The 25459-nt window shown below is 39.9% G+C and overlaps 1 protein-coding gene across 3 annotated transcripts in view; it reads right to left on the bottom strand.

The window, feature by feature from the left end:
• Positions 1 to 25459, bottom strand: part of EGFLAM (EGF like, fibronectin type III and laminin G domains) — a 195458-nt gene that overhangs the window by 115275 nt on the left and 54724 nt on the right. For all 3 annotated transcript variants that reach the window (XM_008070142.2, XM_008070141.2, XM_021718615.1), the window contains exons 2-3: positions 2499 to 2608; positions 1192 to 1275 (exon numbers count right to left, since the gene is read on the bottom strand). In XM_008070142.2, the coding sequence (XP_008068333.1) occupies positions 1192 to 1275; positions 2499 to 2608 (194 nt within the window). The remainder of the gene's footprint in view (positions 1 to 1191; positions 1276 to 2498; positions 2609 to 25459) is intronic.

The raw sequence follows: 25459 nt of genomic DNA on the forward strand, positions 1-25459 counted from the left end.
CAATGGACTATTTGAAAGTTTCAACCCTTCTCCCCCTCTTCAGAGTAAACCACAGAGGCTGGGGCTAAGGACTTCTGTGGCTAATGCAGGATGCTGAAGCAAAAGTCTATTCTGAGATTAAAAGCATGTCATACAAATAAAAGCAAGCTGGAAATGTACATCTATTCTTTCTGAGTCATGAGAGCTATGGTAAAACCAGCAAGGGCAGGGGGCCAGAGGTCAGGCAGCCCTGGGTTCATGGTTGACGCTGTTACTTACTAATGCATGATTTGAGGAAAGTTACTTCACCTCTCTGAGTCTCAGCATCCTTGTCAATAAGATGAGGTCATAGGATAGTTGTGAAAATTAAATGACAAAGTCAGTGTGAAGCATGAGGGCTGGTGGCTGGCAGGTAACAGACATTCAATCAGTGATAATTATTCATCATGAGTGACACACAGATCAGGCTAGGTGCTGCAGCCAGCAGGCACTGATGAAATAAGGATCACCACCACCACCACCACCACCATCATCATAACAATATCATGGGCATTGGTGCTAACTCCTTATAGAGCAATTCAGCAGACTCTAGCCTAGAGTAGCAGTAGAATGAGGGAGGAGGGAGAGAGTGAAAAAAAAAAGAAAACAGAAGATACCTCAGGCAAAAAATTCACTCAGAGAGGCCTTGACAGGAAACAGAAAATAAACAGAAGAGGAGCCAACAATTGGTTAGTGAAAAAGGACAGGGCGCTGGGCTTGAAAAGAAAAAAAAAACAACTCAGACCATTTGAATATACATTTCAAATGACATCTCTTTCTTCTGCACTGTCTTCAAGCAGCAGAAAAAATACAATGCGTTCTATTTATTTATAAAGCTTTATTGGGACTTCAAAAAAAATCAGAACTGAACTTTATGAAAAGAAGAAAAAAAAACCCAGTTGTAAGGTGGCTGTGTTCTTGCATGATCAAATGAGGTTGAGTCCAGGATGGGAACATTTACACCAGAATTCTCGTCAAATACCTTCCTTTCTGGAGATACAGACGGCATGGTACAGAGTTAATGTACAAGGGAGACATTTGGAAATCCTAAGGGACTATACAAGTGTTAGTTATTATTGTCACCTGGACAGCAGCACACACACACCAAATTAGCAATCCGCCTGAATGGCACCCATGTGCTTTTGAGGGGGTTATCAAGATGGAGAGACTCACCAATGTGGGGGTGACCCGGCTGAGAGGCACCCTATGTGACTGCTCCCACAAGGACTTATCTGCGTCCATCTCAGAGTAAAAGACCTTGAAAAGATACAGATACAGACATCGTGATGAGAGCAGAGCCAGTCCTGGTCTAAGATCAAAGGTTTGAATCAGACTCGCAATGGCAGACAGTGTGTTCTGAGGTGCATCGCCTCACCTCACATGTACTAGTTCTGTGGGAACAAACATCAGACACACCAGGTACGGGGTCACAAACTCAGAAGGCTGTAGAGCCCAGGAGGAAGACACATATTGACGATGTAAGAGGGGAAAAAGGTTGGACCAGCTCCTCTTGTTTTTCCAAAATCATGACCCTCTAAGGCAATCTTTCATTTTTCCACTTTTGATATGACATGAGTCCAGAAACATATTTCTCTAAGAAGATGACAAGACAAGGGCCATGATGAGTGGCTACTGTCCTCTGGTAAAAGGAGACAGTAGTGGGTGGTAGGATTGGGGTGTTATGAGGAAGACATGTCTCATCTACAATAGGATTGGTGCCCCATAGGAATGTGGACCCAGTATGGCCAGCTCTCCCCATATCCCAGAGCATTCAGAACTCTTAATGTCTATTTAAAATATCCTGATTTCTAAAAGTTTTTTCTTTTTTTAATCTTTTTACTTTTAGAGGTAGGGTCTCACTATGTTGCCTAAGCTGGTCTCAAACTCCTGGGCTCAAGCAATCCTCCAGTCTCATCCTCTCAAGTAGCAGTGATTACAAGCATGCACCACCAAGCCCAGCTGCTGACTTCTAACAGTTGACTCATTTATAAAAACTCTGTTCAAAGAAAACATTTGGTGAATCAAAATCAGCCCAATTTGTAGCTCTGATAGACAATAAAGCATTCTCTGTTCTTCCTCCACTTTGGCTATCTATCTACCCTATTACTTTAATTCAGATTCTATATTATTGTTACTTATTGACAACATTTTACAGTTATTTCCTTTTATTTCCCAAATTTCTACTTTATTCTTCAAATTTGACTATAGGCAATTGAATGGTATGAATGCCTTCTACTTGGTTTAATTTTCCCGTGGCTGAACAGAGAAAGGGCTGGGTAGATCCTAATTAATTAATGCAGATATGACATTCAGGACACTTACAAATGTTCTTCAGAGGAGAACATTTCTTCTAGTGTCATGGAAGGAGAATAGGGAAGTTACCGATATGGAAGAACACACATATAAGAGGAGCAAGGATGGGAAGGTGGTATAGTCACCCAACACATTTACTGCAGAAAGCCTCATGCCTGTGTACTCACAGTGTACCCAAGGATGAAGCTCCCAGGATGCCTTGGCATTTTCCACTGGATGCTGAAAGCTGTACAGTTCAACGCGCCCAGCACGATGTCATGAGGAGGCCCTACTTTTCCTGTCCCCAAATAAAAGAGATCATGTTAGAAGTTCCATGAATCCCAACTTGAGTATACTTACACAAGATTTAAGGGCTTATTCTTACAGATGGAGAGCATACTTAAGATAATTCCACAGCCCAGAAAGGTGGTCATCTCTCTGATACACCACACCTGTCTCAGCTGAGCTGACCCTACTATTCCCTTCTGATCTGGCATTTATAGAGAAATCAGCCCAACTGCTCTCAGCCCCTTAGGTAACTTCTGATAAATCAGGGATGAGCAATAGGGGAGTCAGAGTAGCATTGACTTCCACTTCTGACTTAACTCTAGGAGTTCAGATGTATTAAAATAAGATGATGTAATTTTATTTACTCAATAAAATATATGTTATATATATATATATTACATAGATGTATCTGCTTATATAGCTAGTATATTCTTATTGAGAACATCTTGAAAATATGGCTAAGTATAAAATGAGATTTTAAAATGTCAAAGGTCTTACTATTTACTTAAGTAATGTTATAATTAAAAGTAATAAATTTTATAATTATAAAACTGTATGCAGATTGTCAACATTTAGAAAATACAAGAAAAAGCATATATAATTCTACCATTCAGAAATGAGTCGTATCAGCAGTTTGGTATACTCTCTTTTAGTCACTTGCAGTTTAAAAAACAAATAGTTTGATTCTCTCTCTCTCTCTCTCTCTCTCTCTCTCTCTCTCTCTTTCTCTCTGTGTGTGTGTGTGTGTCTATATAGGTTGAGAATTCTGAAATGCTTGGAACAAGAAATGTTTTAGATTTTGAATTTTTTTATATTGGAATGGTTGCATTATACTTACTGGTTGAGCATCTCTAATCTGAAATTCTGAAATTTAAGATGCTCCAATGAGCATGGCCTTTGAGTGTCATGTTAGTGTTCAAAAACTCCAGATTTTAGAGTCTTTCAGATTTCAGGTTTTGGTATTTGGATAAATAGTAAGAGTACAATAAACATTCCTTAAGTGAATGAATGTTCTGCACTTTGATTTTCCACTTACTATATGTCCTGATAAGCATTATTTTTAACTACTGCATATAATTCTCCATCATATCAATTAGGACCCCTTGCAATTCACAGAGATCTGATGTGTCTATCTATTGGACTGCTGCTGAGGCTTCTCATCAATGTTTTAAATAACAAAGCCCATGGTTTTTATGGTGGACAAGTAATAGAGGCCTGATGCTGTCATTTAGCAAGAATCGTAAGACCAGAAGGCAACTCCCATCTGACCCATGGATGCCTATGACTGACACCACTCAGGGATTTAATCCTCAGTGATCTTTCTGGCTCTGCCTTGGGTCAAGACTTAAAATCCCAACTGACTGGCCAAACTGAGGCCATGTGATCTCCTCTCATCTCAATCAAGGGGCAAGAGAAGAGCGATCACATCTTCTGGTTTCCAAACTTAAAAATGACAGGAAATGAGAAGAGTCTTAATAAGTGTTCTACCACACCCATCCATAGCAAAGAAGTCATCCAAAAGGAGAATAGGATCAAAGAAAAAAAGGTAGTGGGAGGTCAGATGACTAAACTCTCTGCTATGACCATCGCAAGTAATACTGCCTCACCAGGTCTGAGTATTACCACTTAAGAATTTTTGCTCAGAGAATGAATGTCCATGTATGTTATTACTCCATTGATTGATGTTCAGGTTTCCCAAATTTCATTGTTAAAAGTAATGCTAAAAAGAATATTTGAGTGTGTGCTTTTTTTTTTTGCCTGTGTACAAGAGTTTCTAAGCTAGATACCTACAAAAAATGATGGGCTAAATATGACTGTATTTTCATTTTTACTAGTTACTGAAAGATTAAATAAATTAATATTTAAGTGCATTCAATTATTTTATTTGAGTAAATTCTTAAAGCAGAATTTCTGTATCTAAGATACTTGCTCATTCTTGACACTATTGACATTTGGGGCCGGATAGTTTTTTGTGGGAGCTGTCCTGTTGTATTATAGGATGCTGAGCAGCATCCCTGGTCTCTACCCACTAGATAACAGTAGCATTCCCCAACCCACTTGTGAAAACTAAGATCACACATTGCCAAATGTTCCCTGGGGGGAGGGGGGACAAAATTGTCCCCAGTTGAGAACTATTAATTTAAGATAATAAATATTTTATAAATACAGTTAAACTTACATTTAGAAAATTAACCAATTTAGAATATCATGGTAGTATATGAGAATATCCAGTAAAAGTAACACAGCCTAAACAGGTATTACCACTTAAGAATTTTTGCTCAGAGAATGAAAAAGTGAAAAAAACCACAGACTGGAATAAAATATTAGCAAAAGACATATCTGATAAAGGGCTGTTACCTTAAATATATAAATACTATCAACAATGTTTGTGTCCCCATAAAATTCATATGTTGAAATCTAATCCTCAATGGGATGGTTTCTAGACCTTTGAGAGGTAATGCGGTCATGAGAGTAGAGCCTTCATAAATAAGTTTAGTACCCTTATAAAAGAGACCCCAAAGAACTCATTCCCTTCCGCTATGTAAGAAAACAGTGAGAAGATGGCCATCTATGAGCCAGGAAGTGGACCTTCACCAAACACTGAATCTGTTGGTGCCTTGATCTTGGACTTCTCAGCCTCCAGAACTGTGAGAAATAGATACCATTCAGTCTATGGTATTTTGTTATAACAAAGAACAATTAAAACTCAAAATAAGAAAACAAGCAGCCTAATTAAAAAATGGGCCAAGACCTTAACAAACACTTACCAAAAGTGATATAATGATGGTAAGTAAGCAGATAAAAAGACATTACATCGTGTGTCATCAGGTGCAAATAGATATATCATTAGTAAATCTATTAGAATGGCCAAAATCAAGAACACTGGCAACACAAAATTCTAGTAAGGATGTAGACCAACGGAAACTCTTACTTGTTGTTAAAGGGAATACAAAATGGTACAACCGCTTTGGAAGACAGTTGGGCAATTTCTAACCATACAAATATACTCTTACCATACAATCCAGCATTTGTACTCCTTGGTATTTATCTAAAAGACTCAAAAAATTTGAACCCACTGAAAAACCTGCACATGGATATTTTTAGCAGCTTTATTCCTAATTGCCAAAACTGGGAAGTAACCAAGATGTCCTCCTTCACTAGGTGAACGGAAAATAAACTGTGGTACATCCAGACAATGGAATATGATTCAGTGCCTTAAAGAAATGAACTGTTAAAAGACCATGAAAACGCATTAGGGAGACTTAAATGGGTATTACAAAGTGAAAGAAGCCAATCAGAAAAGGTTACACACTGCATGATTCCAGCTATATGACATTCTGGAAAAGGCGAAATGATGGAAACAGTAAAAAGACCAGTGGTTGCCAGGGATTGGTGGCAGGGGGCAATGAAAAGGCAGAGCTCAGAGAATTTGGGAGCAGTGAAATTATTCTTTTTTTTTTTTTTTGAGTTGGAGTCTCACTCTGTCGCCCAAACTGGAGTGCAGTGGCCGCTCCCGGCCACCGCAGCCTCACCTGCCGGGCTCCGGCGATCCTTCCGCCTCAGCCTTCCGAGTAGCCGGAATTACAGGCATGCGCTACCACGCCCGGCTGATTTTTTGATTTATTGTAGAGATGAGGTCTCGCTGCCCAGGCGGGTCTCGAACCCGCGGGCTCAGGCGATTCACTCACCTCAGCCTCCCAAAGGCGCGGGATTACAGGCGGAGCCACCGAGCCCGGCTGAAACTATTCTTTATGATACCATAATATGGATACATATGTTCAAACCCATAGAATGTACAACACCAAGAGTGAACCGAACATAAACTATGATCTTTTGGTGATAATGACGTGTCAGTGTAGGTTTATCGACAAATGTCTCACTGTAGAGGGGCTGTTGATAATGGGGGGAGGGGCTGTGCATGTGTGGAGACAGAGAGGTATATGGGAAATCTCTGTTACTTTCTCTCAATTTTGCTATGATTTTAAAACTATTTTTTAAAAATCTTTTTAAAGTTTGTAAATTTGATAAGAAAAAAGGTTGAATATTTTAATATCATTCTTGGCTACTTCCTCTATTCATGTGTTTTTCACATATTTAAATTGGACTGTTAATTTTTTTTCTCCTTGATTTATAAGTTCTCTTAATATGTTAAAGATCTGAGTCATTCACCTACATTTTCTCCGTGTAATTTTATGTTTATGCCCCCTTGTGTAATTATCCTCCACTGGCTAGATGTATTGCTAACACAGCCTCAAAGGCGGCTAAAAGGGGGGGAGAAATGTAGTGGAAATAATTTATCAGCCCCTTATAGAACCATAAAATAACCAGAAAGCACAGCCTCATCCATAGGCCTAGGAATATTTCTTGCTCCCTTTGCTCAGGGAAAAATTGCAACTGATCAAGGCAGGCTACTTAGATCAGTAAGCAAAGAAACAGTACTTGTATTATATGTGTATCTGCAATGGTTCAGTACAGAAAAAAGGAAAAACTCTAGGTATTTTAAGCAGAAATGTGGTTATGAAAATAGAAAGGCTAGAGAAATGGAATTCAGGAGTTTTCACTGGTTTTATTGGGGGGGGGCTATAGTGGTAAGTAGAAACCAGAAAGCCTCTCCCTTAACTGTCACTACTGCCACTACTGCCACCACAGCCTTTAGGTACCCATCAAGCTGGTGATGGCCCCTGTCATGTTTTGATGGCTTTGCTTGGCTGCAGAAATAGCAGTGGGTAAGTGGCCTCCACCCGACTCCTGCCTTCCATATCTCCCAGGAGCACATCTAATTGGTGGAACCTAATTTAAAATCCAGAATACTGGCTACAAGGAAATCTGTGAAATGTAGGTTTTTACTTTTCCAGTCTTTGCATTACAGTAATGATACCTAGAAGGAGGATAAAATGGGTGTTGAATAAGCCAGTTTATAGTATCCATGACCTCTTGGTATCATAAAGGACATGAATTCTAACATGCTATCCCCTTTACCTTCATATTCTAAAAGTATTTAAATCAAACTCTACTGGAACCTGGTTAGGTATACTCCTATCTTATTGGCATTTTCGCACATTTATTTGCTCTTTCACACACATGACAAATACATATCGAGCACACTGCATGTACCAGGCACTTAGCCAGTCAATACATTAATGATGAAGAGAGATACGGAGCCACAAACAGATTAGAAGGATATTACAATTGAGTGTGAGGAGCATTAGGGTTGGGGAGTAGGGAGCACTTTGGTGGCAGATGGCGAAGGATATACCTTGTGGGAATGAGGCAGGAAAAATGGAGGTGAAAAAAGGGCCCCAGGCAGAGGGAGCAGCATATACTTTTCCCTAAAGAGTTGGGGAAAGAACCACATACCTAGAACCTCTCAGACTCCATGAATGGATGTGCATGTTGAAAAACAGTAAGGAATCAAGATGGCTCCAAGGATTCTGGATTGGGCAACACAGAGGAGGGGGTGAACCAGTCATTTAGCTGGGAATAGCAGATGGCTTTTACTGCCCATTGAGTCAGAGATGCAGTCACCTGCAGCTTGCAGGTAAGAGGTGATCAGTTCAGACATTTGGACCAAATACCAAAAAATATTCCAGATGAATCAGTTAAACATGGGAAGTCAAATTATAGGAAATAATTGAACTTTAAAATCAGATTTTGGCTGGGCCCAGTGGCTCACACCTATAATCCCAGCACTTTGGGAGGTCAAGGTGGGAGGATTGCTTGAGCCCAGGATTTTGAAAATGGTCTAGGCCACATAGCGAGACCTCATCTCTACAATAAATTAAAAAATTAGCCGGGTGTGATATTGTGTGTCTGTAGTCCCAATTACCTAGGAGGCTAAGATGGAAGGATCGCTAGAACCCAGGAGGTTGAGGCTATGGTGAGTTGTGATCCTGCCACTGTGCTCCAGCCTGGGGACAGAGAGACCCTGACTCAAAAAACAACAACAACAAAAACAGATTTCTTTTGAGGAGGAAACTTTCTAAGCTTAAAAGAGATCAGAAATAAACAAATCAAAAGAAAAATGATGCATTCTACATCATAAAATTTTCATTATGCTCTTCAAAGATTACCAAGAAAAAATTCAAAACAATAAACTGAGGGATAAATAATTATAGCAAAATGAAAGCCAAAGAATATCTTTATTTAAAACACATACATATTGATTTAAAAAATCAGGCCCTAATAAATAAAATATGAAGAGACAATTTACAAAAGAAAAAGTAGCAAGTAAATAAACATGAGGAAATATTCAATTGTACTAGTTATTAAACAAATACAATTTTTAAAAATTGCAATGTCGTTTACACCAATTAAATTAGCCAAAATATTTAAGCAAGAATAACTAAAGCTGGCAAGAGTTGTATAAATGTTCTACTCTCAAAAAAATTGCCTATGGCAGTGTAAAATGAGTGTGCAGGCATTTTGAAAGGCAACTGGGCAATGTGCAATGATATCCAAAACCATAAATCCGTTCCTGCTCTTGGGCCTCAAAAGCGCGATTATAGTCTGCCACAAGGAAAGTGTCTCAAAAGAGAAGGCTACTCACATGAAGATATTCTTCATAGTATCACTTGTGATACGGAGAAAGCAAACACAGTTTAAATATTTAGAAACAGTTAGATCAATTATGGTGCATTACCTAGATGCACTGGTATACAAACATGAAAAATGAGATTTAACTGAACACAATTTAGTATCTGGGATTGGACCCTGGAGCAGAATAAGAACATTAGTGGGAAAATCAGTAAAATCCAAATAAAGTCTGTGGTTTGGTTGATAGTATTGAACTATTAGCAGTTAGTACTATCACTACTTTTTTACATTTGACAAATGTACCATGATTATGTAAGATGTCAACATGAGGAGAAACTGGGAGAAAGGTATATGGGAATTCTCTGTAGTAACTATGCAACTTCTATAAATCTAAATGTATTTCCAAATAAAAAGTTTATTTTAAAAATGAGACTTAGATCACATGTAACAAAATTATGATATAGCATTAAATAAAAAAGGTAGAACCAATTGCCATCAATACTATTATTATAATCATATAATACATTCATTTGAGAAATAACTTCAAGGCAAGAGAAAAAGGCTATTCATTAGGAGGCAGGCTGATATTAAGGATGATTTTCCCCTCTATTTTCTTCTATTTGGCGAGCTTTCCAGAATGTTATTATATTGTTTTTCACAATTTAAAAAAATTACTTTCAAAAGTATTGTTATGCTCAAAGACCAAAAGTTGCATGCGTGTGGGTATAACCATGCTCCTTGGTTACTTAAGGAAATTCACAAATAATGTTATTTTGTGAAGCCTGCATCAGTCGCATTGAAGCAAACGGTGCTGCTTCCTGTTTGCAGTCTATTTCTCTGCCTTTAAGAGCAGAGCTAAAAACTGCTGCAATTACTGATGCAGATCTTTTAGCTCTCAACAACAAAAAGTAATACACTCACATAAAATAATAAACCCATATCACAAGTCAACAGTCACAGCAAAAGGAGTGCGCCCAGGAAGGAGGCTGTCAGTGTTGTAAACAATGCCACATGGAATTATCAGTGGAGAGTGACCAAAGTGTCATCAGGAGAGAAACTGGTACAGTAAAGAACACAGAACAGGTAGGCCCTTGCCCCTTCCTACTTCGATAGTGGGTTGCAATCTAGAACAGGGTTTGGCAAAATGTTGTGCTCTATAGGCCTTGGATTCTCTAGGACAGTTTTGATTCTAAATGATGTCTCACAGTCATGTCCCCTTGGGTTCCTCATCATAGCAGTGGAATCTGGAGAGGCATTGTTGCTGGCCCTCACGGGAGAGTGGGTCAGCTCTCACAGTGTCCAAGAGAGGAGAGACGGCCCAGGACCAGGGCATGATGTCATGTCTTCATGAAGACTCTGAAGCCTACTGCTCCCAGAAGGCTGTCTTCACACACACTTACCTGTCCCTGCATACATACTTATTGGAAGATTTTTTTTTCTCAAAATAATATCCATATTATAATATTTATGTAATTAAATATATAATACCTAAGCATATAATAATATTTATATAATTCTATGCTTAATATTATTTGAATTTTCAGGTCATTTTTAAAAAAGAAAATAAAGTTAAATAAAATACAGCTAAAACTCAATACTCCATCTCTCTTTCCTTCCTCTCTTCCAGATGTAACAACTATTCTGACATTATTGTGTCTTAACCTCATGAAGTTTTGTACTTTTATTTTATCTACATATTTCTGCATTTATTTTTGCTGGAAAAAAGGTAACTGCTCAACAGCAAAGGGATGGATAAATGTGGCTTATCCATACAATGTACCAGTATCTTTATCTCTTGAACATTTATTACTTTAAAAAAAGAGACATCTATCTGAGGGAAAGGAGGGAGAGACAGAGAGAGAGAGAAAGAAACCTTTGTAAATTTTAAAGCACTACTCAGAAATTAGATCACTTCTAATCTTTGCCTCACTGCTGGCCTGGAAATTATCCTTCTTTGGTTTCTAAATCTGTTGCCACTTGTCCATGTGTATTTTGGTTTCTAAAATGTTATTGCTGCCATCTTTGTCTGTTTCCTTTGTCCTGCTGGTTAATGTTCTTTTCCCCAATTTACAAGCATTTTAATGGGAATTGAAGGGACCTGCAAGAAACACATATGTTCAATCCACCGTGTTAGCCAGAGTCACTTAATCCTCATAACAATACTTGGTAGGTAGAAGAGGAAGATACTATTCCCAGTTTACAAATGAAGAAACTGGGGTCTAGAGTCTGTCAATTTAAGATCTTTTCAGTGGGACAGAAGGAGACAGACAATGAGGAACCAGCTAGAGATGTTCCTCCTCTTCCCTTTCCTTCTCATTGATGTTCTTGGTGATTCTGCATACCACGCCTTCTCAGCTCCCGCTACACCCTCCTTCCTGCCAGTCACAACCACACATATGCTGTGGCTCCTGCATATATCTCCAGGCTAGCTCTCTCCTTCAGAGGGGCAGATCTATGTACCCGACTTTCAAGGAGACCCAGATGTCAATGAGCCTCTCAAATTCAACATGACAGAACTGAGTTAATTATCTTTCTTTCTCAACTTGAGCCCCTCCAGTAATCCCAGTAATAGCATCACCATCCACCACGACTTTCAAAACCTGGAAGTCACCCTTGGCATCAAACTGGCCACACCATCTCCATCGTTTCCTCTTCACGGAAGCCTCAGAATCTACCTCAACTCTGTGCCTGAAACAGCACTAGCTGTGCCTGTAGGGGAACATGTTGCCATCCCAGATCCTAAGAGATCCAGATGGTTTCCACAGCCTCTTCTGGAGAATGTGTGTCTGTAAATTAAGCTAGACTTCTGACCTTCAAACTGCATGCAGGAGGGGTATATGAACACTGGTTAGAAGGAAGTGGCATTTGCATTTTGAACCCAGCATTTTTTCTCTTCATGTGTTTGCTTGAAGTGTCCTTGAAGGCAGAAGAGGTCTCCAGGTGCAGAGTAAGCAAATTGTTTATACATAGATTGTATGATTACTGGGGTATATATGGAGAGGTGCAGGGTAAAGACAGGAGTAAGCCACCCAGTGGTACCACCCCTGGGCTAGAGATGAATTCCAGGCATGGAAAGGTGGGGGACCTGGAAAGGCCAGAGAAACCATCAGGCAAAGTCATGACACACAGTGTGATGTCAGCATCAGAGATGCAGAGACATTTGGGGTAGGGTCTTAACTGGGATGAGCAGATCAAAGTAATCTCTTCAAACCTCCAGAGTGAAAGATAAGAGGGAAGCCACCAGAGACTTACCTCACATCTCTACAATCTCTGAGCCCTCAGGAGAAAGTCAAATATTTGGACAGGGCAAGTAAAGTCTAAGTAGCACTCTCCAAAAACTCTCAGTGAAACAAAAAATTTTTGATAATGGTTATAACTCCAAAGTTATAATCTTATCTATTATGTTATAGAAATAGGCTAATGCCTTCTCAAATTAAAAGAAATCTAAGTAGTAGGCCCCATACATGTAAAACAAGTAAGATTTAAGCAGTTAAATACAAAAACAACATTCGTATTTCTCCAACAATGATTACAAATGACAGGAAAGTAAGTTACATAACAGAAAACTAGTTTTGAAGAAACGTACCCTTTGAAACTAGTATAATACATTTAGACACTATAGTCCGACTCTGTATTCTTGTAAGCTAAAAGCTGTACTTCTTGAGAGATAAATAAATAAAAAGTGTGTTTCTTTGCCATGAGGGAACTGTATTCTTGAGGTTTCTTCTTTGGAGGACTTTCAAAACTATATTAGGCTTCTGCATTAGAAACTTCTGAATAATTAGGTCAATTTCTTATGGAAATTTTATTTCATAAAATACTTAAATTTCCTGAGCAAAACTCATCTTTGATTCAATTAATTTCATAATCCAGTTCATAAAAACACTTCAAAATGCAAACAAAAATATCATTAGTGATATAAATACACTGCTAGCTTTTTAGTTATTTGATTTTCATGGGATGAATCAAATTATATTCATTGATGCAATGGAAAATGCTGAGAAAATTAGTCAGATAATTTTGAATGGGAAAACAAAAACAATATTTCTGTCTTTTTGAAGCTTGTCCCAACTACTATAAGCAACACTATGAATATGACATCAAAAAAATTGTGTTCACTAGGGCTACTTCCAAGGTGATGTCTTCAATAAAAATGTGGGTTTATGACACAGAACAGTGTTTGTTCAAGCCACCCTGGGATTAAAGAGATCCTCAGACACTGAGTACCTGCATGACGTATTTTCCAGAGCGCTACCGGCTTCTCTTTGTCGAGCAGTTACCATTTACATCACAATCATGCTTCCCTTTGAAATCTACCATTCCAGAGTATCATGGAGTATCATTCCAGAATGCAATCCACCATATTCCAGAGCGTAGTTCCAGAATATAATCTGCCATTCCAGAGTCTAATTTGAAAGTATAATCTGCCCCTCTAGAGTGTAACACCAGCAATTAAGTGCCATTCCTGGGTGCCTCCATTTCCTCACGTCCTAACCAATGGGTTGGATTAGATGATCTCTAAATTAGAGTTCCTCCTACTCTGACATTCTGTGATACTCTCCCTATTATGACATGAAGGAGTATGTGCAGAGTACTAAAGGAGAGAGAGGAGAGAGTCACTAGGAATAGTCCATCAGGCCAGTACTTCCTGAGATCTAAGCATCCTTTCCTCTTCATGGAGGTCTCAGAACTCTCATCAGCTCTGTGCCTGGAGCAGCATTACTGTTTACTAGCTTTTTAAGTTATTTGATTTTCATGGGATAAGCCAAGTTCTATTCACTGATGCAATGGAAAATGCTCAGAAAATGAATCAGAAAATGTTGATTTTCATGGGTCCTGTTTTAGAAGGACAAGTTTGGATTCTCCTCTGGCCATACCACCCCCCACAGATGGTGTACAGTGTCCCAGGCTGAGAGAACATGACTATGGGAAGCCTGTGCTCTATCTGGATACTCGTAACCTTGAAATTCCCTGCCCAGATAGTCATGACCACTTTCCTGGTCCTCAGTGGCCTCATCCCTGGGTCTGTCCTTCTGAGAGTGAACTGTACTACTAGTCAGGTATGTCTTCACGTGAAAGGTGGCCAGTGGATTACTGCTTGCAGGATGGGTGGTGGACAGAGCTAAGGTTGTGGGCTGAGGCATTCTCACATGCATATGAGTCCCCTTTGGGGAAGACAGGGCAAGGCCTGGGGCAGATCACGACTCAGGGGACAGATCTTTCCATGTTGCCTCTTCTCCAAGTGGAAATTCAGGGAGTCTGAGAACTCAAAATTTGAACCTGTTCTTTCAGGTCATTACGAAAGTAGATTGTATATTTTCTAGGGCAGAAGGAGAGAAAATATTGTATCTAGTAATTTGTTAGCTTGTTTAATGAACTGTAGGTTTCATACAAGTGGTATGTGGCATCCATATGAACTCCAGTGCTAGATGCACCCGCCTTAGGGGCAGGCCGGCCTCTGAGTGTCATGCTGCTTCATAAATGGGCTTGGATGAGTTGTGAGGGGAGTCTCACAGAGGGCTTCTTTTGGCCCAGGTGGGCAGAGTTACTTCCAGGCAGAGAGAAACCCAGGCTGAGAACCTTGGACAGTGGTCGTATTAAGACACATTCTGAGAGCCCAAGGCAACACAGACACCAGAGATGTGGGAAAAAATGGGAGCCCCAGAGTTGACAACATACTAGACTGACAATTAGATGACCAATTAGAAGCTAAGACCAGCTATCCCTAACCCCAGTTATGTTAGGGCAAAAAATAGGTCTTAAGGACCTACTCAGTACAGGAACTTGCATAATGTGAACTGTTGCTGTCACTGACTCAAACTCACTTCTCAAAACATCCAAGAAAGTAAGCAGAAAGCCTGTAAATTCCCCTCACCAACTTCTTATGAGCACCCATAGCCTTCCCACACACATAAGCACACGTACACAAAAATACACACATATGCACACACACATGCAAATACACAATATGCACATCTGCCAAGTAGATGGACCCCCTCCCAGTGGAAATTGGCTTAAGATCATTTGACAATTGGGGGAAGCAAAGGCTATGGAACTCAATCAATAAAGGCATTTGAACAAGAATGCAGTGTAGAAACTTTCAAACTAAAAGGGAGTTTCATATTCACCTAAGCCAGGGGTTCTCAATATTTTGGAAGGATCAGAATCACCTGAAGAACTTGTAATAACAGACTTCTGGAGTTCACCCTGAGTTTCTAACTCAGTAAGTCAGGAATGATCACCAAAAATGTATATTTCTAACAAGCTCTTAGGACATGCTGTAGCTGGGGCTTCTGAACCACTAGTCTCATCTAATGCCTTATTGGAATGATGGGGGAAAGTAAAACTCTGTGTGAAGTGACAGCAATTAGGAAATAACTGAAACTAAGGCCTTGACTGACTGAGTCCCTTTAACTAGATGCTTTCTACCATCTGGCGTATACTTGCACATTTCACACGGTTATAGTGCTTTCCATCTTACCCTGGCCGTTTCTCATTTCTGTTGCTTCAACATGTATCACACTCCTATCAGGAGACACTTCCATGGCAGTGATTCCCAAATGGAGAGGATGCCCCTAGGGAGTGTTTCAAAGTCTCTAAACATCTGGGTCAAGGACACTGTGGCATGGAGATCAAAGAAACTCTCCAGGTGGTCCTGACTCAGCCCCTCTGTGAGTCCCATTCTTCCAGGTGATATCATCCATTTATTTGTATAGTGTCTTCAGGTACCTGGCAAATGTATCTTTTCAAGTGTACTCCATGTACTTAACTGGGCATCTCAGCCTTCATGGCTCACAAACACCCCAAATGCCAAATGTTCCAGATGGAACCCATCATCTTCTCCATTCAAATATTTGCCTCCTTTCATGTTCCCCAAAGTCCAGAATCCTGGGAGCATCATTCATTCCATGTTCCAGATATGACTCTCCTGCCACCCCCAGTAGCCCACCAAATGTAAGCTCCATGAGGGCAGGAACTTTTGTGTTCCCCTTTATCCCTGATGCCTACAATAGTCTCTGGCGACTAGTATGCATTCCATAGATATATGCTGCTTGATGGACTGAATGACTAAATAAGTCCCTGTCTTCCTTCTCTCCCCACCACCATGGCCTTATCCAGCCTCCTATTAACCTGTGCCGACAGCCCTGAGTTAGCCACAAATCTGAATTTGCTCTTCCGCGTGGTTGTGGTGTCATAAAGACCACTAGAAAAAAGAAACCAGAGAGACAATGTGGGTCATCCCTCTACCAGCGGACCCCTGTCTTGGTTGGGATGGGACTCGGGTTCTAGTCATTCCCAGTCTGAGAGTCTAAAGAGAATGTCTCAGTGCTGAGACCCCTGGGAACTGGGGGTCTGCTGAAGGAAATAGGTCCCTGGAATAGGATCACCTTTCCAAAGAAGGCATGGAAAAGACACTGTGAAAAGGCTAAGGTGATAGTAACTCTTGATTGAATTCTCACCATTCCATGAGCATGGAGCCATGACCATGTAGGAATTCCTTGTAAGGACTAAAGATAATAAGATCTACAAACTTGGCCAGGCTAAGTGGTTCAGCCTGTAATCCCAGCACTTTGGGAGGCTGAGGCGAGTGGAATGTCTGAGCATGTGGGTTTGAGAGACCAGGCCGGGCAACTTGGTGAGACCTCGTCTCTACAACAATAAAAAAAATTAGCTGGGAGTGGTAGCACACACCTGTAGTTCTGGCCACTTGGAAGGCTGAGGTGGAAAGATCATCGGTGCCCAGCAGATCTTTGCTGGACTGGCCGTGAGTGTGCCACTGCACTGCAGTCTGCACAATAGAGTGAAACTCCAACTTAAAAAACAAACAAAAAAAGACCTACAATCTGCCAACCTGCCTCCTATAAAGTCTTCTCTGACTACCTATTCTCTCATAGAAGGCAGTCCTCTCTAGAATTCCTCTGGCTCACAGCTAGATGAGTGGCCTTCAGGGTTATTGTGACTACAGTAAGAGTCCTCATAAGGAAAGAGAAAATCATTATTAAAACACCAGAGTCCATCACTGCAGGCAAAATCCATGGGTGAATGCTAACACTAGAGGAGAGGCTTGGAGAAATAGGATGCTTGCATAGCCCCAAAGTATCTCACAAAATATTTATTAGTTTTTGTGGTGTTTCTAATGTGTCCACAAACTACTGTCAGGAGGTAGAGCTTGTCTTAGTTTGTTAGGACTATTATTACAAAATACCATAAACTGGGTGATTTTAAAATATATTTTTTAAAGTATTTCTAACAGTTTGGAGGCTGTGATGTCCAAGATCAAGGTGCTGGCAAACCCAGTGTCTCATGAGAGCCCACTTTCTGGTTCATAGATGTCACCTCCTCCCTGTAATCATACATGGTGGAAGGGGAGAACTCTGGTCTCTACAGCCCCTTATAAGGGTACGAATCCCATTCATAAGGGCTCCACCTTCTTGACCTAATTACTTCCCAAAGGCTCCACCTCAAAATGCCATCACATTAGGATTTAAATTTCAACATATGAATTTTGGGGGGACACAAACATTCAGTCCACAGCAGAGTTTAACTTCCCTCCCCTCCAGTGTGGGCTGGATTTAGTAATTCACTTCTAACATAGAAGGCATGAAAAGGGAGAAATAGTAAGTTTACAGTGTAGAAATCTAGAAGATACCACTTTAACCAAATAACTAAGATTATCATTACCAGTGATAAGCCATTTTGATACATGTTTATAAATATGATGTGATGAGAAGGGCATGTCACCTTTGTGATTTTCCTGCCAAAAATGCACAGCCCCAGTTTAATCATGACAAAATATTAGGCAAACTTAAATTGAGTGGCATTCTACAAAACAATGGACCAATGCTCCTCAAAAGTGTCAAGGTTATGAAAGACAAAGAAAGACCTGAAAAAATCTGCCACTGATTGGATGAAATTAAGTAAATATGACAACAAAATGCATTGTGGTACCCTGGACTGGATTCTGGAATAAAAAGAAATATTCGTGGGTAGAATTTGAATAAGGACTGTATTTTAGTTAACAGTATTGTATTAGTGTTAATTTTTTTGGTGTTGATCAATGTACCATGGGAATATAAGATGTTTACATTAAAGAAAATTGAATGAAGGATGTATGGGAATGTAATACTATTCCAATAACTCTTCTAGAAATCTTAAATTAATTTAAAATAAAATCACTACAAAAGAGAGGGTCCTTTGTTTTGTCATCATCATCCCATCAGGAGGCCCTCTTCCCTCAGGAGGGCCCTCTTTGCCAGGCAAGACTAGCTGCTGGAGCAGAACTGTCCCAAGTCCTGAAAATCAACAATGGAAAGCTGATAGCTTCCCTGAGTGGGCACTCACCGTGACATAACAACCACGGTAACTCATCCGTGAGAACAGCTATCCTTTCTCCTACTCTCAGGATCGGGTTTCTCTCGTGTGTCCTCCTGTCAATACTGGCCTGCGGCAGCATATGGCCACACATCTGCCAAGGTTGTCCATTTGACACCTGCCTCAGGAAGTGGCCTCCCCACTGCCCTCCTGCTGAGCCAGAATCTGGCCTCTGTAATTTTCATGAGGGTAGCAAGAGACATTTTGCCAAGTCTTCACCTGTGGCATCACCCTGGTAAATCCACTGGGCTGGCAGAACATGAGGCTTAATAATAAATAAGCCATATAACCTTGTATGTAATCACAAAATGCTTGACATTTTCTGTTTTTCAGGGAATCGAGATTAATAGTCATTTTTAAATGGAAAAGAAACTAACTACCTCCCTTTTCCCAAAATTTGGAAACTTTAAAGATAGGAGGTTCATAGTTCTGGCATATGAATTTGCTACAAATGATAATAGCTATAATTTATTGGCCATCATCTCTAAGTTTGGTACTCTTTGACATTTTACAAAGAGAGTCCCCAAGCCCACAGGACATGATTGTGCAAATAGAAAAAAAAAAGATTCCCCTTTCTGGCAGACACAGATCCCAAAGCCAGACATAAGGTATGGTGAGAAGATGTAACTCCTCTCCCAGGCCCTCATCCCCATCCTCAACCTTTCACTCCTACCTCCACCCTCTGCCTCCCTACCTCCTCCTGGACCGTTTCAGTGTCACTAACTCACAGCTTAACAAGATGACACCTCCCCAGGTTTCAGACCTCTGCTCTTTCAGCTGTATACAACACTATGTAAGTTACTCTTTAATTGTTTCAAAAGTTCTGCAAGGTAGGTGTCATTATACCTATTCTTCAAGTAAGAAAACTAAGGACAGACATTTTTTGATTTGTTCAAGATCATAGAAAGTGGAGAAGTCAGGATTTAACCACAGGCCTCCCTGATTCCAAAATGAATGTTTACAATTACTCCCAGGATTATGTGATAGAACACCCACTGGAACACTGCAGAGAACAAACAGATTTGCTGCATGAGGCAGTAATTGCTGGCAGAAGTAACATCAGCTGCACATTCTGCTCATTCTAGTCTTGGACGAAAGTAGCAAGTCTTTCTCTGCCTCCCACCATTAGTAAGATCTTAAAAGGTGGTCTAAGAACACGTAGATATTTGACTTTCTTAGACTCAGGGTTGAAGGGCAAACTAGACTGCCAAGGTTACTCTCCAAAAGAGAAACAATAGGAGCAGCTGAATGGGATCTCAAGTCCCAAGAGTGTTTGAGGGTAATGAGGGGCATGTTGTGAGAACATGGGCTTTGGAAGGTAGCAGAGTGTGATGGAATTGAGCCGGCAGTTTGGAGGAGCTGCTGCAACTTCAATAAACATTTCTAAAGTCACAAAAATATGGAAATGAAGAACAATAGCTAAAATGTATTGCTACTTACTGTATGTCAGCTATCATTCTAAGGGCTTTGAATGTATTAACTCGTCAATCCTCACAACTCTATGAGGCAGGTCCTATTTTTGTCCCATTTTAGGAGTGAGAAATCTGAGAAACAGAGAGGTTGAATAGCTCAAGGTGATTGAGACAGACCACAAACAGAGGACGACTCCAGAACTGGTGGGGAGTAACACATGGAGCTTGGTGTTTGGTCTGATGAGGGATGGAAACAAGACAGTTGTGGGGACTAGAGCTAGACACAGACCCACATTCAGAAAGAGGCTGAAAGTTCTATGTCAGGTTCCAAAAGAGCTTTAAGTTGCTCTGAACCCTAAAATGGGTGCCCAAGCCAAACTTGACCAACCAACCAAAGAACCAAAGAATGGGGGGTCCCCACAGAATCTACTGATAATAAAAGCAAACATAAATAACAATAAAAATAACTGCTTTCAGGACAAGATTCTGTGCTCAGCACTTTAGACAATTTTTCTCATCTAATCTTCACAAGAACCCCAAGATGAGGGAACAGAGACTTAGGGACACTAAATAACTTGCCCCAATCCTACACTTCATTGGTGGCAGTTAGGAATCCACATTGGCTGAACTGAGAAATCAGCCTCTCTGTCACTGGCTCTATAGGACTCCCTATATTAGAGAACACCAATTTCTTTTAATGCCTCTAGTTTCAGATTATCTGTGTTACGTCTGTCCAGTGGGAAGCAATAGATCTTATGACTAATTGAGAAAGTATAATAGGAGCATGTCACACATAAATGTTTAAAGCATAAACTGCACTATGTATTTGTGGAAAGAATGGTTGTGCATCCTATGAAGGGACAGAAGTTTCCTAAACATAGACCGTGCTTGTCAGGACTTATGATCTCAATGAGGAGAAAAGACAAGCATAACTGAAACAATCAAATACAAAGAATTGTCTATTTTCTGACACAAACAAATCATGTCATAGAGACTAGGGAAGAGGGGAACCATGGAGCTGGAATCACTAGGGACTATAAAAATCTAAGTTGGAAAATCAATGCCCAGCAAATGAGACTTGAGATCTGCAAGGTCACCTTAAAGAGATGGGATGATAAGACCTGAATAAACCACAAAGTTAAATCACCCTGTATGTACCCCTTTGGCACCTGGCTGGTATCTATTTTCATTTTAGTTAAGCTTAGGTTATACCAATTCTTAAATATTTTGACCGGCCTTTTGCTATCAGTCAGGATACACTAGGTGGCGTTACTGTAACAAATGACCTCCTAACACAATGGTTTCCAACAACAAGGATTTATTTACCATACATTCTACAAAGTCACTGAGGAAGGGCTGCAGCTTCCCTCCACCCTGTTCCCACCATGGGGCCCACAATGGTAGAACGGCCTCTTTCTGGATCATGGAGAATCACGTGCTTTCTCTTCAAGCTCCTTCCCAGTAGTGGCACAAGTCACTGCTACCCACCCTTCATTGACCAGAGTTTGTCATAGGGCCCCACCTGAGTACAGTGAGTCACCATTGTAGATTAACAATAGCATTCTGCCATGCTTTAAAGAAAGACTATTTCCCTTGGGTAGGCAGTAAGTTTTCGTATGGAATACAGAAAAATCCAAATCAGAGAGGAAAACAATGACGGCACTCGTCTAGGCCCTATCCAGGGTACCCAATGCTTGGGAGGCTTTCTAGTGACACATCTACATCCTGAGTATCACCTTTTAACAAACAGCAATCACTCTGTGACCTATTCAGTCCCACAGATGGGCAAGAAGAGCAAAACTATCAGGCATTTGCAAAGCATCCATCGCCCACATCCTCACATGCACGTAATTGTTCTGGCTCTGCCAGGCTCTCTTTTGAAATAGTGGACTTAAAATACCCCTTAACTATAATTAAAACACCATGACATTGGCATAGGAATGGACAGGAAGATCAATAGAACAGAACGAATAGCCCTAGAATGTATAAAAACTTAATTTATGATACGAAAGACATCTTAGATCAATGGGGAATGGAAGAATTATTCAACAGATGACATTAGGACAGTTGGTTGGCAAATTAGAAGAGAAAATCAATTTCTAGCCTTAATTCATACTATACGCCAACACAACTTTTAACTCCAGATGGATTAAAGAATTAGAGAAATATACATTTGTAAAGCCATGGAATAAAAAGATTCTCCCCACTCACATCCATCCACCGCAGCAAAATTACGTTTAAGTTTTTCTTAACAGAAGTCATACACAAAATAAACAAATTATACAACAATTTTTTGAAACATTTCTTTCTGTCAAAACAAGAACCAAAGTTAAAATACAGACTGGGGACAAATATTTACAGGCAGACAAAAGATTAATATCATTTAACATATAAAGAACTCATACAAAATACAACAGAAACATTTTGTGACCCATAGGGAAAAATGGACAGTGGGCATAAAAAGACAAATTAATAAAAAAGATAAAATTTTAAAACACGCAAACAAAAATATACTCAAAACACATGAGTCATTAAAGAAGTATGACTTATTGCAAACCCAAGATACATTGCTAATAGATTGAAACAAGTCTTTTTAAAAATGATAAAATTCAGTTCTATACAGGGAATTTTTTAAAACATTTTGACTAGTGATTTTACTTAATATCACTCTTTTGGAAAGTAACTAGGCAATGTATGATGACTCTCAAATACATACTAATATGCCCTCATATTCATACACCTCACAATCTATCCTAAATAAATAATCTTAGATATGAAAAGAACATCTTATTCAAGAGCATGTTCATCTCAGTACATTTATAATTCTTAAAATTAAAAGTAGCATGAATTCGGGCAAGAATATTTAAGTGAATTATGGTAACATATATGTGCTTGATGGCCTATCATTGGAATAACGAATGCCGAGAATTTCTAATAACATGTGGAAATGTTTCTGTTGTAATATATGTAAATAAGACAGTTTACGAAGTAAGCATACATGCAAGTAAAATTATGCAGAGCAAAACTCTAAGGAAATAATCAGTGAAAGATTAATCTTGTTTGCTTAAGGTGATTATTTTTTTCTTTCAATGATTCTGTATATTTTTATTTTTCCCTAAAAAAAGCAGGTATTACTTTAATGAGAGAAAAATAAGCATCTCAATAACAAATCATAACTGAGTGTTGACAGTGTCAGATGGCAAGCTTTGGGAAATCTACAAATTCAAGGTACAAGGACCTACAACTAAAGGCAGCGGAATAACATCTAACAAAATTTTCATGCCAGTTATATTCCAAGTGACCCTGTATATTAAACCTGTCACTGGATATTATCATCATTTCCATTTTACAGATAAGAACCAGAGGCACAGAGAGATCAAGTGACTTTTCCAAAATCACACAGCTGGTGAGTATGTGAATTGGAGCCAAGATTTGAACCAAGACATACTAGCTCCAAAGCCAGCACTTTACAGAGATTATTGCATTTAATTATTACAACAACCCTATGAATAAAGCAATCATTATTATTATGATCATCATTATTACCATGTGATAAATGAGAAAACTGAGACTTTGAGGCTTTAAATAACCATGGATGAGGGCCTGCAAGAGTCGACTCTGACATTCTGACCATCTTCTTCTTAACCACTGAACTAAATCACCTTGTAAAATAAATAGCACATATAAGTTTCACACTTTTCTCTTGTTCCCCCTGCTGCCCCCTTTTTCTTAAAGAAGGTACTCTCAGTTGCTCAATTTGTCAATTATCCAAGCATCTCTTCCATCACTTCCTTTCATGTCTTTGCCTTTTTTGCATTTCTTTTTCAGCATTAGCAACTCTAGAATTGCCGACTATATTCCACGTTTATGACTTGCTAAAGATCTTTGTAGCGAAGGAAGTATATGAACTTTTCGATGTTCTGTAGATATCTTTATTTCTATTCTTGCTGCCATTACTGCCAAAAATAGAACAACAAAAAAAAAATACAAAAAACAGACTGTTTGCCCATCAATAGATGAACAGAGAACAAAAATGTGATACACATATATAATGGAACACTATTTTGTTTTGGAAAAAGAAGGGAATTCTGTCATTTGTGACAATATGGATGAACCTGAAAAATATTATGTTAAGTTAAATAAACCAGGCACAGAAAGATAAATATTACATGATCTCACTTACATGTGGAATCTTTAAAAGTTGAACTTGACCAGGTGTGGTGGCTAGCCTATAATCCCAGCATTTTGGGAGACCGAGGACAAAGGATTGCCTGAGCCCACGGGTTCGAGACCAGCCCAGGCAACTTGGCAAGACCTCATCTCTACAATAAATCAAAAATTAGCTGGGCATGATAGCGTGCACCTGTAGTTCTCAGGAAGGCTGAAGCAGAAGGATTGCCGGAGCCCAGCAGGTCAACACTGGGGTGGTTATGAGCATGCCACTGCACTCCAGCCTGGGCAACAGAGTGAGACTCCAACCCCCCCCCGAAAAAAAGTTGAACTAATAGAAGCAGAGAGTAGATGGTGGTTACCAGGGGCTGGGGGCAGGGGCTGGGGAAGTAGGGAGACTCTGGTTAAAGGATATAAAATTTCAGTTAGACAGGAGGAATAAGTTCAAGAGATTTATTGTACAACACGATGACCGTAGCTAATAATGTATCGTATACTCGAAAACTGCTTAGAAAGTAAATTTTAAATGTTCACACCACAAATAAATATGTGAGTTGATAGATATGTTAATTAACTTGACTTAGCCGTTCCACATGCCCACTTAATTGAAAACATCATGTACACCATAAATACATACAATTTTGTCACTTAAAAAAGCATTATTTTGCCAGGCTCGGTGGCTCAGCCTGTAATCCCACGCTTTGGGAGGCTGAGGTGAGTGGATTGCCTGCGCCTGCAGGTTCGAGTACCACCTGGGCAACTTGGCGAGACCTCATCTCTACAGTAAATCAAAAAATTAGCCGGGCGTGGTAGTGCGTGCCTGTAGTTCCGGCTACTCGGAAGGCTGAGGCGGAAGGATCGCCGGAGCACAGCAGGTCGAGGCTGCGGTGGCCAGGAGCGGCCACTGCACTCCAGTCTGGGCGACAGAGTGAGACTCCAACTCAAAAAAAAAAAAAGCATTCTTTTAAAATAGACAGGTGGCTGATGCATAGGAAATGTGACCAAGTTATTAAGCTCCAAGTCAGGGAAGGAAAGGCAAGGCAGAGTGAGGGAGATATTAAGGCAGGAGTAGGTGGCTAATCCCTCTCTGCTGGCCTCTGGGAGGGGTCTCTCAAGGGTGGGCCCTGTCATGAGGCTATCTGGCACAGACACCATGGCAATTCTCAGACAATATTCTTCAGTACTTCTCTCACACAGATTTTTGTGACAAGAGTTTACTGGTCAAATTGGATTAAATAGTTGGGAGCGATGAGCCCAGTAATCCTATCACTTTGAAAGGCAGAGGGTGAGAAGATGGCCTGCACCCAGGGGTTCGAGACTGGCCTGGGCAACTTGGCCAGACCTCGTCTTTACAATAAATAAAAAGAAAATTA

This window comes from Carlito syrichta, unplaced genomic scaffold (assembly GCF_000164805.1).
Source record: "Carlito syrichta isolate Samal-C Ts95f unplaced genomic scaffold, Tarsius_syrichta-2.0.1 Scaffold313120, whole genome shotgun sequence".
Taxonomy (NCBI): domain Eukaryota; kingdom Metazoa; phylum Chordata; class Mammalia; order Primates; family Tarsiidae; genus Carlito; species Carlito syrichta.